This window comes from Copadichromis virginalis, linkage group LG10, assembly GCF_057382275.1.
Source record: "Copadichromis virginalis isolate Kocher_CV1m ecotype Utaka linkage group LG10, C_Virginalis_male_GT1.1, whole genome shotgun sequence".
NCBI classification, from domain to species: Eukaryota; Metazoa; Chordata; class Actinopteri; order Cichliformes; family Cichlidae; genus Copadichromis; species Copadichromis virginalis.
The window spans coordinates 34,528,945-34,547,753 of record NC_140627.1 but is presented as its reverse complement, the minus strand read 5'-3'; the positions used below and the strand labels follow the sequence as shown (position 1 = coordinate 34,547,753).

General features: G+C 44.4%; 2 protein-coding genes across 3 annotated transcripts; both read left to right on the top strand.

Moving 5' to 3' along the window:
* Positions 1-1,848: 1,848 nt before the first annotated feature.
* Positions 1,849-12,309, top strand: LOC146700941 (uncharacterized). 2 transcript variants are annotated; one of them, XM_085471186.1, is made up of 5 exons: positions 1,849-2,633; positions 4,626-4,834; positions 5,119-5,239; positions 5,371-5,554; positions 11,823-12,309. In XM_085471186.1, the coding sequence occupies exons 1-4, from the start codon at positions 2,151-2,153 to the stop codon at positions 5,551-5,553; spliced, it is 996 nt and encodes a 331-aa protein (XP_085327312.1). In that variant the 5' UTR covers positions 1,849-2,150; the 3' UTR covers position 5,554; positions 11,823-12,309. The 2 variants fall into 2 exon arrangements, with proteins under 2 accessions (XP_085327312.1, XP_085327311.1); XM_085471185.1 differs by lacking the exon at positions 11,823-12,309 and having other exon boundaries at positions 5,371-5,911.
* Positions 12,310-12,876: 567 nt separating this feature from the next.
* Positions 12,877-18,465, top strand: LOC146700940 (uncharacterized). Its single transcript, XM_085471184.1, has 5 exons — positions 12,877-13,424; positions 13,672-13,880; positions 14,690-14,807; positions 16,629-16,812; positions 17,498-18,465. The coding sequence occupies exons 1-5, from the start codon at positions 12,942-12,944 to the stop codon at positions 17,551-17,553; spliced, it is 1,050 nt and encodes a 349-aa protein (XP_085327310.1). The 5' UTR covers positions 12,877-12,941; the 3' UTR covers positions 17,554-18,465.
* Positions 18,466-18,809: the final 344 nt, after the last annotated feature.

Genomic DNA, 18,809 nt, shown 5'->3' with positions numbered 1-18,809 from the left:
GCTGGTAAAAGGAGCCTGATACACTTGAGATATCCAATTTGCTCTTAATCTTCGTTAATATTTATATGAGTCTCCTGAAGGAGAGAACTTTACCTCTTAATTATATGTCCGAGACCTTTTACATTCCAAGAAACTATTTTTACATCGTTTCCCTCAAAGCTCACCTCATTGTTTAACCCAAACATCATGTGTCGACTCCATCAGATATCGACTGCCATCCGCGTACACACACACACACACACACACACACACACACACACACACACAAAAGAAAACACCGCACTTAAACAGCCTAAAACAAAAAAAACAAAAAACCCCATAGGCACTCCCCATCCACCCCCCACCCCCGCATAAAGCACTTCTGAGATGAAGTACTGGCGTCCCTCTCGGCCTTCCACACCTCCCTCCACAGAGTGTCCAATTCAATCAGAAAAAAAGCACTAGGCTTCACTCTGTGCTCAAACAAACTGTTGAATAGGAAAAAAATAAATATACGGTCTCAGAACAGAATCTTTTACAGAAGAAGCTTAACTCATGCAGCTCTATTACGAACTATTCAGCTCAGAGTTTATAAACACGGACACCAGTAGAAAAGGCCTTCAGGTGTCCGTTATATCTCACAAGAAGTTCAGCTGGATACCGAAGTTCCATTTTTTTCTCCCACAGTATCTTCAACACCTCGCTGAGCTCACCTCCGGTGTATAATCCGGAGAGATGAGCACCTTATGGCCCTGGTATTCCGACGCTCGGTCTCTTCGCAGCCGAGTTCTTTATCCTGATAAAAGTGGATTCGTGCAATAATTGGTCTTGGTGCTGCGCCTGCCGCCGGTGGAGGTCTCAGCAAGCGGTGTGCTCGGTCGACAATAACCGGGGATTTAAGATGATCCTCCCCGACGAGTCTAGGGATCAAATCTTGAATAAATTCAGCCGGTCTGGGTCCCTCTGCTTTCTCAGGGATGCCAATGATCATAATGTTGTTTCGGCGCGATCGACCCTCCAAGTCATCCACTTTTAATGTCAGTGCTTTATTCCTGCTCTCCAAGTTGGAGACCACTTTCTCCAAGCGGGACCGGCGATTTTCCTGATCTAGAGCCTGCTCTTCCATGGATTTCACTTTCTCCAGCAGGTCTCTTTGGGATTCCTGTACTGCATGAAGAGTATGCTCCAAATTGTCAAACCTTTTGTTTATATGACGGAGAATTTTGTCGGAGATCTTCTCCCATAATAGCCAATGCGAACAGTAGGGTTCAGCGTTGGCCGAAGTCATAATTCGTGATGAAGAGTTAATCTGTTTACCAGCTTTTCTGGGCATCTTTTGTTGTATACGGTATAAGCTTCAATTGTTGGCTTTTTTTGCGAAGAGAAAAATGAATTAGGAGACCGTAAAAATCCGTTTGGCACGGAGGAGCGTCAAGGAACGCGTCTATTCCATGTGCTGCTCCGGAAGTCGGCCAGACTTACTGTACTTATAAACTACGGACATCACACGAATATAGTGACGTGAGACTAAACACATGATCACATTTTGTGTAAATCAGAGTTTCTTTGAAATCATCTGTACAGGAGTGTCTGCTGTGTTGAACAGGAAACAGGAAGTGTTGAGCTGAAATATGATCAGGATGATTCTGGGCTCAAGTGCGTCGCAGGTTCACGCTCTGACAGCTCTAACAGACTAGCATCCAGAGCAGATGATCTGAAGCGTGTGCTGTGGGTGCAGATGACCCCTGACCCCAGCTACAGGGGTGATTACATAAGTTTCATGTTGTGAGACGATAAATGGGCTTCTTCATAAACATCATGTTCAGGTTTTCAGTTTCTTTTCAGAAGAAAGAAACTGACCTGAAACATCATGTTCAGGTTTTCAGTTTCTTTTCTCCTGAATAGTAACGGAAACATTTCTGTTTAACTGACGCCCCTTCAGCAGGAGCCAACATGTCTCAAACGTCCACAGAGTACCTGGGAATGAGTCACTACCTGATATATCCTCCTAAATATGGGCGGAGCATGAACACACCTGGGAATCTTCCGCGTTGGGTTGACGAGTCGACTGAAGTCTTACTGAGCAGAGTGTGGCAGGGCTCACTGGGAGATCGGCTGGTTTGTTCTGTATCACAGATTTTTCATTAGCACCATCATCTTGCACCGTGGACATGGAGGCTCAGAGAAAGAACAATGGATCGAATGTGATTTTTATTCACAAACATCATTTATGTTTGCATGATTTGAAAATGCACAATCAGCATTTGAGGAACATGTATCTTCTAAAAACAAACATCCCTGAATACCCTCGACCCGAGTTTCACGTGTCCAATCTGAAACACGATACACAGCAAGGAGGGTTACTGAGGATCTGGAAGGACGAAGGTTTCAAGGATCCTCACGGAGGCCTTAAGGATGCAGACGGCCTGTCCCTGGTGTGGTGGAGTCTGGCTGTGGGCCCCCAGGAGATCCAGTCAGCTGAGACCAGGCTCCTGGAGAAGACCTACCCAAACCGGACGAAGGAGCAGGCTGTGAAGCAGAAGAGCTTCCTCTGGAAGTTTGCCACCTCTCCGGCTTTCGCAGAGAAGTCCAGGTTTGGATCGTACCGCTTCACCTTCCCCCTGCACGAAGTGGTAACCGCCTACAGCCAGCAGGTACTGGTGGTGGGGGTGGGGGGGGGGGGGGGGGGGGTTTAAATCAATGTGTAGCTCACTGATTGATTCTGCATGTTAGGAAAACATAATTTCATTAGTACTTTTATTTTTAAAACACTGAGTTTATCCATCAGCTCAGACTGAAAGACACACGATGGCCTGAATTAAGACCTTAAACTCCTCAAGGCTTTAAGGTCTAACAGCCACTTAAAAACCTTGAAAGTCATGTGACCAGGAGTAATCTGCCAACCAGCTCCAGTGTGTTTGTGCAATTCAATTCATTTTTATTGATATAGTGGCGGGTCACAACAACAGTCACCTCATTGTGAGGTGGACCGTTAATCATAATTCATGATTAAATACAGAAAGGTGAAGCAGGGGTGGGTTGAGAGGGGTGCCGTGCCACCCTAAAATGTTCTCCTGCCACCTTAGTTTTGTATATTACAGTGTTGTTTATTAAAATAAGACAGCATTAACACTGTGAGCCTAGTTAGAGTACTGTGAGTGCATGGTGGAAAAAATGTACCATGTGAACCAATAAAAACATAGTAGCACGTGGGTTAGGTTGTTTAGGAAGAGCGCTCGCTCTCCCAAAACCTTTGAGAGATTTGTGACGTTTAGGGTGGAGTGTGTAGTTAGGGTGTAGTTAGTTTGTAGTTAGTTTGTAGTTAGGGTGTGTTAGTGTGTAGTTTGGGTGTGTTAGGGTGTAGTTAGTGTGTAATTTGGGTGTGTTAGTGTGTAGTTAGTGTGTAGTTAGTTTGTAGTTAGGGTGTGTTAGTGTGTAGTTAGTTTGTAGTTAGTTTGTAGTTAGGGTGTGTTAGTGTGTAGTTTGGGTGTGTTAGTGTGTAGTTAGTGTGTAGTTAGTTTGTAGTTAGGGTGTGTTAGTGTGTAGTTAGTGTGTAGTTAGTTTGTAGTTAGGGTGTGTTAGTGTGTAGTTAGTGTGTAGTTAGTTTGTAGTTAGGGTGTGTTAGTGTGTAGTTAGTGTGTAGTTAGTTTGTAGTTAGGGTGTGTTAGTGTGTAGTTAGTTTGTAGTTAGTTTGTAGTTAGGGTGTGTTAGTGTATAGTTAGGGTGTAGTTAGTTTGTAGTTAGGGTGTGGTTAGGGTGTGTTAGTGTGTAGTTAGGGTGTAGTTAGTGTGTAGTTTGGGTGTGTTAGTGTGTAGTTAGTTTGTAGTTAGTGTGTAGTTAGGGTGTGTTAGTGTGTAGTTTTGGTGTGTTAGTGTGTAGTTTGGGTGTGTTAGTGTGTAGTTAGGGTGTGTTTGTGTGTAGTTAGTGTGTAGTTAGGGTGTGTTTGTGTGTAGTTAGTGTGTAGTTTGGGTGTGTTAGTTTGTAGTTAGTGTGTAGTTTGGGTGTGTTAGTGTGTAGTTTGGTTGTGTTAGTGTGTACATTGGGTGTGTTAGTGTGTAGTTAGGGTGTAGTTAGTGTGTAGTTAGTGTGTAGTTAGTGTGTAGTTAGGGTGTGGTTAGTGTGTAGTTAGTGTGTAGTGAGGGTGTTAACTTGTTTCCATTCTGTGCAATTCGAGTATGAACTACTTTTGGACAACTTTTTTTCTTCCCCCTTCTAATCTGTAGTGGTTCAGTCCACTTTGCGGAGGGCTTTCTTATAAAGCAGCAAACTATTTCTCCAGGCTAAATGATGATCCTCTAGATTTGTGACACGCCATTTCCTCTCCAGATTACGAGTCATCTGCTTTAGGCTACGTGTTTGAGAATTATACCACGGAGTCAGGTACTTCTGATTAGAGGCCTTAGTTTTCACAGGAGCTACAGTATCCAGAGTCGTACGTAGTGAGGAGGTGAAATTATTAACAAGATGATCGACCTCTGTTGGAGCAGCGTTCAGATAGCTGCTCTGCTCTGTGTTGGTACAGGTCATTGAAGATGATAACAGTGGGTGGATTATATTGTTGTGTGATTGTTAAACGGTGTACAGTGTGTCAGGTTAGTGACCTTTGTGTGTGTCTCTCACACTGAAATTCCTGTTGTTGTCTCCAGTTTTGCTCCGGAGCTCCGCCCATGATAAAGGTGTTCAAGACCGCCCTCTACAATCAGGAAGTGCAGTACTCTGTGCTTGTCCACAGCCCGGCCAGAGAGAAGCTCTTCTCAGAGTATCCTTCGCTTGCTTATGATGACCCGAACGCCGTCTTCACTTACAGAGACGGACACTTCATCTGGAGGTCACAGGCCATGTGCGAGACACACAGGCAAGTGTTTAAAGTCTCCACTGAAATAAATGTGATCGACCACTGATGATGATGAAGATCTGCTGTAATATTATAAAAACCACAAACAAAGCCAAAGATGATGGACACAACGAGTCCGTGCAGTGTCTGATATTCATGTTGGTTTTTCCTTTAATTTGTCATTGGTCAGTGTGCTTCATCTCGACCTGAGCATCAGATTTGATGCTGGCACTGAGAGCTCTGTCAGGGAAGCAGTCTGAAGTCCTCTGTGAGCTGATTGGTTGTGTCTCTGACTTTCTTCTCAGTTGGAAATTGACCCAAGAACCTGACAAAAACCAGATGGAAGCTGACAGTCTATATTCTTTTGAACGGCAGTTTTATGTTTGGGATAATGTCGCCATCGCCCTGCACATGGATCATGGACAGGTACCTGCCCCTCCTACTCTATAGAGACGCCTGAAGCATTTTACAAGAAGCTGTTGCCTATAAATTTGGTAAAAATTAAAACAAAGTGTTGAAGTTTCTCACCTTGTTTCTCTGCTCGGTTTCGTTTTCAGGTGCTGAAGTTTGACTGTGATCGACTGAGAGCAAACCTCACGTACTGTGAGAAACCTGAACAGAGTGCTGCACCTGGAATCCAGTATGACAGTTTTGAAAATGCTAAATCACTGGTTGGACATTTGTGGCCTGACGCAGGCTTCCCGCTGGGGAAGGAGCCTTCACTCAGCCTTGTTTTCTAAGGTAATGAATCAGTAATTAAAGGAATAGTTTCTGTTTTCATTACAAATACACAAACGCTGACACATGGAGGTTTACACAACTACTAAAGGTGAAGGTAACAATCCTCACCTGGGATCTATTTGCTTGTAATTATGTGTGTGTGAAAGGTCAGTGAGTTTCTGGCCTGCAGATAGGTCACTGCATGTTTCACACTGATGACACCACCGTGGTTGGTCCCTGATGGAGCTGAGACAGAGAACAGGGTGGAGGTAGAGAACTTGTCCTGCTGGTGCTCAGAAAATAACCTGAAAAGCTGAACGTCCTTCAAACCAAAGAGCTCATCATGGACTTCAGGAGGCACAGACAGCCCCCCCCCCCCCCCCCTTCCCCGGCAGTATAAATGGAGAACAGGTTGAATCTGTCTCCACCTTCAGGTTTCTATGCACCCACATCTCTGCTGATCTCACCTGGACCCACACCACCATCACCCTGGTAAAGAAGGCCCAGCAGCAGCTGCACCTCCTCCGTGTCCTGAGGAAGAAGAACCTGGACCAGGAGCTGCTGCTGACCTTCTCCCCTCCTCAGTGGAGACCATGCTCTCCTCCTGCCTGCTGTACTCTGGGGCCTCGACTGAGAACAGCAAGGCTGCACAGAGGGTCACCACCCAAAACATCACTGCCAACCCTGGAGGCCATCGCCAGCTCCTCCTGTCTGTGAACCATCACAGGTGACCCCGCCCACCACCTGTTTGACCCGCTGCCCTCTGGTCTGTACCTGACCTCAATCAGGTCATCCAAGACACATCCACCTATCCACCTCATCAGTCGCAGCCATGATCTGAGTAACCCTCATCAAGTCGTTTTTTGCACCGCTTCCAAACACTTTGGACTTTGTCCTGTAATGTTTGCCTTTCTGTTGTTTTGTATTTATTCCTGCTCTCTTACCATTTTTATTTCATGCCGGCACAGTTGTTGTGGAGAAACCATAATTTCATTGTACATGTAAAAGGATAATAAAGCTTTATTCTATTCTATTTTATTCTATTCTATGTTTCATCCAGTGGTGCACTGACCTTTTATTCTGAGCCATGGGGAAAACAGAAGCATTATCAAAGGATCTGCAGGACAAGATAGTTGAACTTTATAAAAACAGCAAAAGGATATAAAACGATATCCAGGGAACTGAGGATGCTAATCATCAATGTCCAAACTCTAGTTAAGAGGTGAAAAATGACAGATTCGTTCAACACCAGCTGATTCAACAACTTCAGCTGATTCAAGATGCACAACAAGGAAAAAATAGGCTGCATGGTCGAGTCTTAAGAAGAAAGTCGTTACTACGCCGATGCCACAAAACTGCCCGTTTACAATAAGCCAACAGCACAGAGAAACTTCTTCTTCTAAAATGAAGCTTCTGCAGAGGTCCTCTCCGTCTCCTGACCTCAGCATCATTCAGCCACTCTGAGGAGATCTCAGAGCTGCAGCTCCAGACAGACCCAGAAAGATGTGAACAGGCCAAAGTTTTACCAAGAGCAATGGGCAGCAGCTTTAGCATCTGAGACAATAAAGTTCCCTGAACACAAATACCATAACAAGCTGTCATTAATATGAGAGGAGGCGATACATCGTATTACGAACCACAAACACAATAGTTTGATAATGAAGCTTCACACAGACAGAAAAGTTGTATAGAATTATTCATGTTCTCTGAGGAATAATAATGATTGCATTTATATAGCGCTTTTCTAGGCTGTGCTTTACAATACCACTATTCATTCACTCACATTCACACACGGGTGGAGGCAGCTACAGGTGTAGCCACAGCTGCCCTGGGGCAGACTGACTGAAGCGAGGCTGCCATATCGCACCATCGGCCCCTCTGGCCATCACCAGCAGGTGGTAGATGAAGTGTCTTGCCCAAGGACACAACGACCAGGCAGAAAAATCACAAATTCTGTCAGGATTCATAAACTGATGAGTACATCTGTAGATGGACGGAGTCTCATCTCACACTGTCACCTCTAACATGTCCGTGTCTGCGCTCTCTCAGCTGAGAACTACAGCAGGACCTGATGGAGCTGAGGACTTCTGTGCATCTGCTAACGGATCCATGCTGTCTGTATAAATGTGTGCGCTTGCTAAGGACGTGGGAGGTGGTACAGCAGCGCTCCCTGGTGGACAGGACAGTCTATCCATGAATACATCAATCAATATAAAAGTTTTGAATTGGTTTGTGTAAAGATATCTTTAAAATTAAATGTTTAACAGCATAGTTTAGGTTTCAGTTTCAGCTAAGTTGATGATGGAAAATTTGCTCAGAACACTTTTTCATCCTTTTCAAACTGAACATCCAGGAATGTGTAATAATAACTGTTAGGTGGTGCTTGTATCATCCATCTTTCCTCACACACACTGTCAGCCAGTAAGTACTCTGCTCACATAAGCAGCTCAGTCACATCAAGTCCAGTCCACAAAGACCTCACCCACATCCACACGAGGCCCACAGGGCGGGGTAACAGGCGAAGGTCCAGGGAGGTCTGTACAAGGAGAGGAGATATACGTTAGAGAGGAGCACTAGGAGATACGAGATCACTCAGCGAGCCAGGGCTACACTGACACAGGTTAGCACAACGATCCAGCAAAGAAGCAAACCCCACTGGGGCCTTGAGTGGTGCAGGAGTTATAGTCCGTGATGAGAGGGAGTTGAGTAGAGCTGTACAGACAAGGACAGAGGTGGGGACCGGAGCAGGCACGTGCAGAGGGGGGGGCTAGAGGGGCTTGAGCACCCGCCCCTTTCCTGATGGTGCCCAAAGTGTCCTTTTGTTGAGGCAACTTTTTAAAAAAATTTGTTTTTAATGTGTGTGTGCGGAGTCCTGTCTGTGCCCCTCAACAATAATATTTAACTATTAATCATAGTTTTGCTAAATAAAAGGATCTGGCTTGCATCAGTCACATGATCACATTTAACCAATGATCGCCCTCGACGGCAGAGCGCGCTGGTTACGAGCCGGGAACGAGCTCACAAAGAGCACGCGCATTTTTAGCGGTCCGGAGCTGTAGGAGAAACACAAGTTAACTCAGAGACACAGACTGATGCGACAAAACCAGTAAGTAGGTGTACAGCGTGCACTGTAGTGTGTAGCACCCAGGAGTATCAGCTTATTACGTACACGTTGGTAAGATGTCTTGTTGCAACTGACGAACTGAAACAAACGAGCGTGCTGTGTGTGCAACAGCGCGACAAACATTACCTGTCCTTTTATTAACTGCACAAGTAGTGCTGGTCACAGCTGCTGGCTACCTGTGTAAGGCTGTCATGGGTCTGTAGCTCTGTCACCGTTTTAGGGAACATGTTTAGTTTGAAAGTAAGTTTCCGGGCTTTTCCTGCCTTTCTGGAGGGATTATATTTCACTAAAAAACGATCTAATATGCATGTCCACATAATTATGCATTATTATAATTATAATATATTAAAAACACACGCTGTATTTTAAAGAACATACATTAAGAAGTAGATTATATTAGATTTATATTTTAAATAAGACAAAAGTTGGATGTTACAGCAGTAAAATGATTGTATCTCTACAGTTTAAACATGTAATAAGCTTTGCCCTGCACAGAGTGGATAGTGAAACAAATGGAATCATCATAAATACATTATTTCATATTTATTACTTCCCCCTCCTCTTTGCTTTATTATTGTAGCTCTGAATAATAATGTAAGGATTCTGGATCAGCACCGTGATGCCCATAGTATATACAGTATTCTGAAGAAGGTCTAAAGTGTCACTGTGTGTGCATTGTCAACATTGTGCAGACATGCCTGGTAAGGACATGAGGAGGAAACAGTAGAGCTGTGTGAGGCTACTAAAGGCAGGGCTATAACATTTTTCTGTCATCATTTTATTATAGATTAAGTGCTGGAGTTGTTAGGTGTGGATAATTAGATTATAGTTTATTGCAATAGCAAGTTGTGCCTTGTTCTCAGATAGCAAGTGGAGAGTGATATATGAAATGATGGGATGGAAGGAAGAAGAGAAGCAAAGAGTGATTCACAGGCAGAGCCTGAATTATTTCTCACAGTTTTTTGTGTCCTTATGGTTCCAAGCGCTGTCACCAATCTTTGCAATTTGTTATTATCTCATGACACTTGTTTAATCTGCTACCATCTCTCCTGTGGACTTTTTAATGTCTACAGTCTCAGATCAACACAGCCCTGCCCTTCCCATATTAGATTCTTGATGAATGTGTGTTGTTGTTATTCAGCCTGGTTCAATGTGCCCCTTTTTAACTTTGAGCACCCGCCCCTTTAAACCTCTCTGCACGGCCCTGGACCGGAGCCTGACTCCGCCCTGGTGAGAAACAGCAAAACAACAAGAAACAACATCCCAGAGATCCTGGAGAGCATGACAAAAATGTAGACCTTATGAATGCATCTGAATCGTTCAGCTCAAGCCTTTAAGAACATCAGGATGGGCTTTTAAAAGAGTGACTCTATAAAGAACCTGCGCCTTACTCTGTTACATTAAAGTGTAAAACACACATGTATGAAGGCTAATGTGCAGCATGGAGCCGTGCTCTAAAATACTGCCACAGAACTTTCTGTGAAGCTGGATTTAAGAAATAAATGTTAAAGTTACAGTTTTTAGAGCGTGTGCCAGTAAAGGAAGTGACATCATTGAAGGAGAACAGGAACAAAGTGAACAAACTCAGAGTCATCCTCCTCTGTGCTCACTCAGACCTACACCAGGACAATCACAGGATGCTCTTATGAGCCCAGCTGCGCCCCCTGCTGTCGAAAACCCAAACAGCACTGACGGTGCAGCAGCTCTGGAGTTCGGTGCTCTTCCTGGCTGTAGTCAGATCACATCAGACACTAATATTTGCACTGTTTATTGATCAGGAAATTATCAGATCAAAAAATAAATGACTAAATACTGACAGGTGGCTGTTTCTCAACTCAGCTCTGTTCTAGGATGCCCTCTGGACCCAGTGGAGGTGGTGAGTGACAGGAGAACGGCGGCTAAGCTGTCATCCCTGTTGGACAACATCTCCCACCCCATGCAGCAGACTGTGACAGCACTGAGCAGCTCCTTCAGTGGGAGACTGCGGCACCCACGGTGTGGGACGGAGAGATTTCGCAGGTCTTTCCTCCCCACTGCTGTCAGACTCCATAATAAAGACTTTAACTGAACAAACACACACATCCATACATATGCAATAACACTAAGTGCAATAATCCTTTCTGTCATCGTTGTATTTTTACTCAGTTGTATATAGCATTCGTATTCTATTTTTATCTTATTGTATATTTTTATTCTATTTTATTCTACTGTATATAGTATATTATTTTATTCTATTCTGTACAGTTGTGTACTGTATTTATTCTTATTGTATTCTAATTTTTGCGTCATAACTTTTGCACTGTCCACTTCCTGCTGTGACAAAACAAATTTCCCACGTGTGGGACTAATAAAGGTTATCTTATCTTATCTTATCTTAACTCAGACGTCCACATTATTCTGAATGACAGTTAAAAACTTGAAGATGTTTGGTTTGCTGTCATGTGTGATGAGGAATAATCAATAAATGGATTGAGCATTTATTGATTATTCTGATTGTAATCGTCTGTATTCTTTTTTTCTGTCCAGATTTTAATCTTATACTTTCTATGACAGACTGTAAAAAATCATACAATAAGCTCCACTTATTGTATGATTTGCTATTTGTAATCATGTTGTGGATAAATGGATGAAAAGGTAAACGGCACAAAAGGAAGAGCTGGAGGAGCGTAACCATGGCAACATGATTGGGTATAAAAGAGGCAGAGGTTCGCTAATCTTCAAAAAACTGTGTCTGGAAAATGTGGAACAATTCTTCTTGATGTGAAACTGTGAATCATCTACAGTAATATTATCATCAAAGGATTCAGAGAATCTGCAGGAATCTCTGCGCAGTGACACGGCTGAACATCAGTGAACAGCTGTGATCTTCAAACCTGTATGAAGGTTAATGAACAGCATGGAGACAAACTCTCACTGTTCTCGGTCATCGCAGTCTAAAGCGTTTGCAAACAAAGGGATCTTTAAGTTTCCGGGTCGGTTGCTACTAACAGACTTACATTTGTTTATTTTTGCTCACAAGTGACAGAACTGATACGTACGAGCGATGAACGCTGAATGAGACGTGAAAGAAACTCAGAGAGCTTTTTCAGGGGGATGATGAAGTGAAAGTAAAACATATGTAAATCCAAAGCATCTGACCTCAGCCTGTGTTCCACATCTCTCTAGATTACACACAACATCCACGAGCAGGAAGTCCTCATCAATAGTTCCTGTTCCAAAAACACATCGAACAAAAGGTCAAAGGTGGCTGCAGGAGACCATGAGGACAGTTTGTGCCCATCTCGTCTTTAACAGAGTTTAAATGTGTTTCTCAGCCCTGAATATTTTATGTGGATATCTTCTGTACTGATGATGTTACGTGTGACGGCCAGTGGGCTGGCCTCGTGTTTCGCTTTTTCTGTTACCTGTTTCTTGCAGGTAGGTGGAGCTGACCCAATTATAGATGCAGCACACCTGAGAAGGCCAGTCCCAGTGTATGCACCTGGACTGAACCAGCGGGGTCTCTGGCTCTCTCCGTCTGGCACCCATCAGATTCATTTGAGGCTTCAGTTATGGCTGTTATATCATTTCAATTGTGTTTAAGTTTCTTCACCTTATCGTCATTAAAAATATCTCACAGCCTTTAAAAGCCTGTGTGTGGTCTCCCACTTGCTTGTCACGGGTTGTGACATATGAGAGATCAAAAATGTTGGAAAAATAATAATTTAAGATTAAATTTTGAGATCGAACTTTGTTGAGCTATGTTCCAGAAACAGGCGAATGTTATCATATGTATATTACTGTATATTTAACCTTTCAATATCACAGTATTGTCCAATGCAGCTACTGAGAGACGTTACTTTGCAGACGCTCACATGGATCCTGCTGCTGTCTGCAGGTGTTTAACAAGCAAACATCTGCTAAACTCTATGTGTCTATGTAATCTGCTAAATGAATTACTAATGAGTTTCATTAGCCTGCTGTCTGAGCTGCAGTCGGGTTTAACTTCATTAACACTTGAACCTGTAACAGAAGTGGAAACAGTGAAATAGAGGTAGATGACAGGAGTTTGGTGGTTTTGCAGGGGAAGTGTTTCTTCTTTCTTTCCCTGTGATGTTTATCAGTGCTGGTGCTGAAATATGGAAGCTGATGTTTAGACTATTTCCTGTGTGAGGGCGCTCAGGCTTTGTCCCATTTGCATGGGCAGTGTAACAGCCCTGGACTGTGGGGGCGTGGTCTGAATATAAGCCTGGTGATCAGAGATCACTCACACTCCTGACAGGAAGCATCAGCCTCCACCTGATCATGCAGACACAAAGAAACAGGAGAGGATATATACAACACTTCATAAACTGTAAGCATCTGTGGCTGAATGAGCTGAAGAAGCTCGCTCATGACTTGAAGAACCCGTATCTCCTAAAAGAAAACGTCCCTGAATACCCCCGACCCGAGTTTCACGTGTCTCACCTGAAACACGACACAGAGCGAGGGGCTTTATGTTGGATCAGGACAGACGGCGGCTTCAAGGATCCTCACAGAGGCTTCAGGGATCCACACAAATGGCCCCTGGTGTGGTGGAGTCTGGCTGTGGGGCCCGAGGAGATCCAGGCGGCCGAGACGAGGCTCCTGGAGAAGACCTACCCAAACCGGACGAAGGAGCAGGCTGTGAAGCAGCAGAGCTTCCTGTGGAGATTTGCCACCTCTCCGGCCTTCAGTGAGAAGTCCAGGTATGGATCGTACCGCTTCACCTTCCCCCTGCAGGACGTGCTGAGCGCCTACAGCCAGCAGGTATGTTTACATTTACAGAGGGGGGAATTTTTTCTTCCTGAAGATACAAACATTATTCAAAACTCAACAACTCTTTATCCACAACAGTCTGAGTTTGTGTCAAAGCTACACACTAAAAATAATAAACACCGTGTGACCAGGAACAATCTGTCAGCTTTTCTCTGTGTGTTATCAGTACATCATGTACATTACCTCAGGTGTGTGACAGGTGTGAGTCTCCCACTGAAAGACCTTCTGTTGTGTCCAGTTTTGCTTCGGAGCTCCGCCCATCATGAGAGTGTTCAGGACCTGCCTGTTCAAAAAGAAAGTGCAGTACTCTGTGTTGGTCCACAGCCCAGCCAATCGCGAGCTCTTCTCAGAGTTTCCATTACTTCCTGGTAATGACCCGAACGCCGTCTGCGCGTACAGAGACGGACGCTTCATCTGGAGGTCGGAGGCCATGTGTGAGACACACAGGTGAGAGACACAGATAAACGCTCACAGACAAAGGAAGAGGGTCAACAAGTTATTGTCTGTGCTCATGCTGAGCAGCAGGGAAGAACACCTGGGCTTCTTGGAGACTCTGGGATGGTAGGAACACTTGGATGTAGGAGACAGGAACAGCCTGATCTAAACCAGAGTGGTGTTGGTTTTTCACCCTTAACATCCTGTTACAGGATAAGGTTGCTCCAGAATGCACTTGTACCAGGACACGCTGTGTTCAGGTCAGTGATCAGCTTAGTTGTCGTACATCTGATCTGAGGCATCCAGGTCGGTGCAGAGCTTTTTGGACCATGACACCATTTGTAGTTTTGCGTGCGTCATTTTAATTCCAACAATCAAGATGTGACTGAAGTGCACGCTTTCAGTTTTAATTCAGCGGGTTTCACAAAAGTAAAAATGTGTTAGTTAGAGTCACTGCCCTGAGTCAGAGAAATCATGTGCCTCATTCACAAGTGATGGGAAGGTGGAGGATGGGGTTGGGGGCATCCTCAGTAATGTGCACCAGACCTTTGTGATGGAGCTCAATCTGAAGGCAAATACATTCAATCTACATTGCAGCCCTCAAATATCATGAGCGTGCTGCCACTATAACTATGGTGGAGGAGTCCCTGCAATGACAATTACCAAATTTTAAAAAGTTTCCTCCTGACATCCAGTCAGCTGATCTTTTCCAATAATTTTATGTATATATTTAAGTATATTTAAGACTTTTACTGTCTGCTTTATGTGGAGTCAGATAATACTGCCACACTGATACTGTTTGTCTTTGGCCTTCCTCTCAGGTACGAGCTGATCCACAGACCTGATGCAAGTCAGATGGACTCTCTGGAGCTGTTTGGACAGCCTGAGTTTTATCTTTGGGATAATGTTGCCATCGCCCTGCATGTGGAGAACGGACAGGTGGTTATGGGATAATCTGGCTGTAAATAACAATTAAATGTAAAAATCAAATGGCCTGTATCTGTATAGCACTTTACACATCCAGTCACACACAGGTGATGGCAGCTACATTGTAGCCACAGCTGCCCTGGGGCGCACTGACACTGGCGCCACCGGGCCCTCCGACCACCACCAGTAGGCAACGGGTGAAGTGTCTTGCCCAAGGACACAACGACCGAGACTGTCGGAGCCGGGGCTCGAACCGACAACCTTCCGATTACAAGACGAACTGCCGACTCTTGAGCCACGATCGCCCCACAACAACAAACTAACCTCCTCTGTGAATTGCAGATTTATTGTTGTGGAGGGGTTTGCTAGTCCCAGTGATCCCAGAGGCTTTATTGTCGGAGTGCTGGGCAGTGGCCAGCACACACTGGCAAACTGATCCCAGCTACTGAGACTCCTCCAGGTGACTGGTGACTGGTTCCGGAGACAGGCCGGACTTTGTCTCAGCTGGGGTGGATATCTTAGTATCCCCTAGTTTTCCCAGGTGGACAAGAGGATATGTTCCCTGCACCTTCAGGTCAGGGAATAGGTCCTGACTGTCATCTGTGCCTGTGCGCCAAACAGCAGTTCAGAGTAACCTGCCAGCGTGCTCCACCTGGGGGCTGTCGTCTTACTGGGAGAATTCAACACTAATGCGGGCAACAACACTGAGACCTGGAAGGGCATGATTGGGAGGAAGGGTCTTCCAGATCTGAACCAGAGCTGGACTCCTGTGTGAACCAGGGTGTCTGTAACTGCACATGGCACTAGGACACCCCATACCACAGGTCGATGATCAATTTTGTAATTGTATCATCAGATCTGTGGCTGTATGTTCTGGACATTTGGGTGAAGAAAGATGGTGAGCTTTTAACTGATCACCACCTGGAGGCAGAATTGGATCAGGTGGCAGGGGACGATGGTGGACAGACCTGGTGCACCTGAACGTAAAATGAGGGTTCGCTGGGAACACCTGACAGAGGCGAGATCTTCAACTGCTGCACTGAGCTGCGGCTGCAAGGTCGTTGGTGCCTGTCGTGGTGGTAACCCCCAAACCAGATGCAGCTGATTTGACTGAGGATATTGTTGGGTTGGAAGGAATACATCAAGGACCTCCTTAATCCCAGTCTTCCATAAAGCAAGCAGAGTCTGGAGACCTGGGGAGTGACTAGTCCATCACCAGAGTGAGGTCACTGAGGCAGCTAAACAACTCCTTGGTGGCGGGGCCCTTGGTGTGAATGAAGTTTGCCCTGAGTTTCTGAAGGATCTGGATCTTGCAGGGCTGTCTTGGTTGATATGCCTCTACAATGTTGTGTGGAGAGGGGCAGTACCTCTGGACTGGCAGACTGGGATGGTGGTTACCATCTTCAAGAAGAGGGACTGAAGGGTGTCCTCTGACTGTAGGGGCATTGGTAGATGAGGAGTTTGACCATTTGTGAGGGGCTCAAAGTACAGCCATTACTCCTCTACATCGAAAGGAGCCAGTTAAGCTGGTTTGGCCATGTAACAAGGAAGCCTCCTGGGTGCCCTACTGGGTGAGGTGTTCTGGGCATGTTCCGCTGGGAGGGGGTCCCAGGACAGACCCAGGACACACTGGAGAGATTATATCTCTTGGCTGGCCCGGGAACACTGGAGGAGGTGGCTGCGGCCTCCATAACGCGGCCTCAGATAAGCGGAAGAAGATGGATGGATAGAACAAACTCACAGGCTGATGTGTGTCTGACAGTTAAGCTCTTAACTAATCTTTGTAGTCACTAAGCTTTATTGTTCACTCTCTCTTTTCTTTTTCTTTTTCAGGTACTGAAGTTTGATTCTGACCAACTGAGAGAGAACCTGAAATTCTGTGAACCAGACAGACCCACAGTCACACCCAACTTCTATTTTGATCATTTTGAAAACGCTAAAATCTTGGTTAACCAATTGTGGCCCGACTCAGACTCCCTGCTGGAGGAGGAGCCTTCACTCAAGCTCAGTTTCAAAGGTAATTAATCCATAATTGAAACCAGCATTTCCTTTATCGGACTGGGTGAAGATGCCAGGTTTATGCTTTGGTACAAAACTTTATTCCATATTTGTTTTTTTTAAACTAAAAATCACTAAAACCAGTTTGTTTGTAGGACAAGTTAATGATTCAGATAAAGCATCACACAGATACCTGCTAATCAGCACCATCCAGAGAAAACTGGAATCTGACCAAAGCTCTTAGTCAGACTTGTTGGATGGTCTGTTATTACAGTAACCTCAGAGCAGCCATGTTATTGGTCAGGTGATGTCATTAAAAATGCTCTAAAAGGCTCCAACAGCACAAACAAGGTCCAGAGGTCCAGTTCAGGTGAAGCTAGCAGACAGCTAGCAGCTACACCCACCTGTGTCACCATCCACCTGTCAGTTACATAGGCCACGCCCCTAGTAATGCAGACTTTATTCCTTAATACAATTTAAAAAGCTGTTAGGAAGGTAGAAATGATCTGCAGAGACCAAACAGTTTGCGTATCAGGCTGTAAACATGTTTCATTCTGCTGTAAAGCTTTAACAGTCTGTGGGACTGACTCACTGCTGCCTCTGCTGGACGTCAGAGGAATTGCAGGTTTTAGCTTCAAACACTGGCTTCAGTTTGGGAATGAAGACCACGTCTGTCTCTGACATATTCTCCTCTTTCTCTGCAGCGCTCTTTCTTTCCATGAGAAAACCAAAGAGGATTAAAGACTTTACTGAAGTTTGAAGCCTGCCTGCAGTGAGACGACGCCTCCAGTTTAAACTCTGTTTGTTTGCTGTTCCGTATTTTAGACCAACCAAGCGTATTGTTTGATAGCGGTGTGGCCACAGCTTTAGATAACGCGTATTTATGGGTTTTGAACGTATGAATTCATACATTGTTGTGTTGTTTTAACCTTTGGTGAGATAAGAGTGGGTGGGGCATCACAGCGCTGCATCTCTAACCTACAGCAGAGGTCGGTGTTGTTGGTGTGACGGGTGGATGGATGTGACGTGTTCATGTACCCAAAGTTTAATATGAGACATTTCTGTATTTTGGCAAAGTGAAAGCTGGTTTTATTTTGTATCTGAAACACAAAGATGACTTTATTCATTTATTCATGCTTTGATCCAAACAGAAGAATAATATATCGAGTGCAGAGAGAGTATGAGCGTGCAGCGTTTAAAGCGTGGAAGTAATCACATTACTTTGAGTTTGATTCCATAAAAAGTGACAAAAACATTAGCGTCCGCTGATCGCCGCGTGGGAAGAAAACTTCTTTTTACAGCGAAAAAACCCTAAACCTCCGAGCGAGCACCGAGTGCGCTGCCACGGGAATGTGACACAGAGAAACTCCCGGATCCTCCCACTGACATGACCGCTGCAGCTCACCTGCACCAGAGCACACCTCCGCCTGCTTTACAGGTGAAAACAGAGCAACAGGCCCGCTGAGTCTTTGATTTTATTTATTTTCTGCTGTGTTTTACTTGCATCTATTTGAAATACTGAGTGTAAACACAAAACATATTTTATTTTATGTGCTGGAATGTGCAGAAAATAGGTTTAAATGTTAAACTAATTTCTTCCAGTCAGTGAATGTTGCATATAATTAAATTTTTGTTTGATGCATAAAGTTAAAAGATTAAAACTAATAAAACAAGTTTTAAAAAGAGACTTTTCCATTTGATTACATTTTATATGATAGATTATGTAGAAAAAGTAGAATTGGGCTGAAAGATCTGTCGCTTTATCACCTGTTCAGGTTGTAAATCGTGTTTTTAAAAAATAACTACACTCAAAAAATGAAACGTTGACTTTAATTAAAATTAGTTTGTCAACAGGTTCCATGAAATTACATTGTGTTCGTTTAAAGCAAAAATCTTTAAGTCATTTGACTTAAGACTTTGGGGGGGAGGGGGTCTATACTTTTGTTGTTAAAGTGTTCCGTCTCAATTACGTACTGTATGCTTTTTATATTTTTAGTAGTGTGTCCCACAAACAGC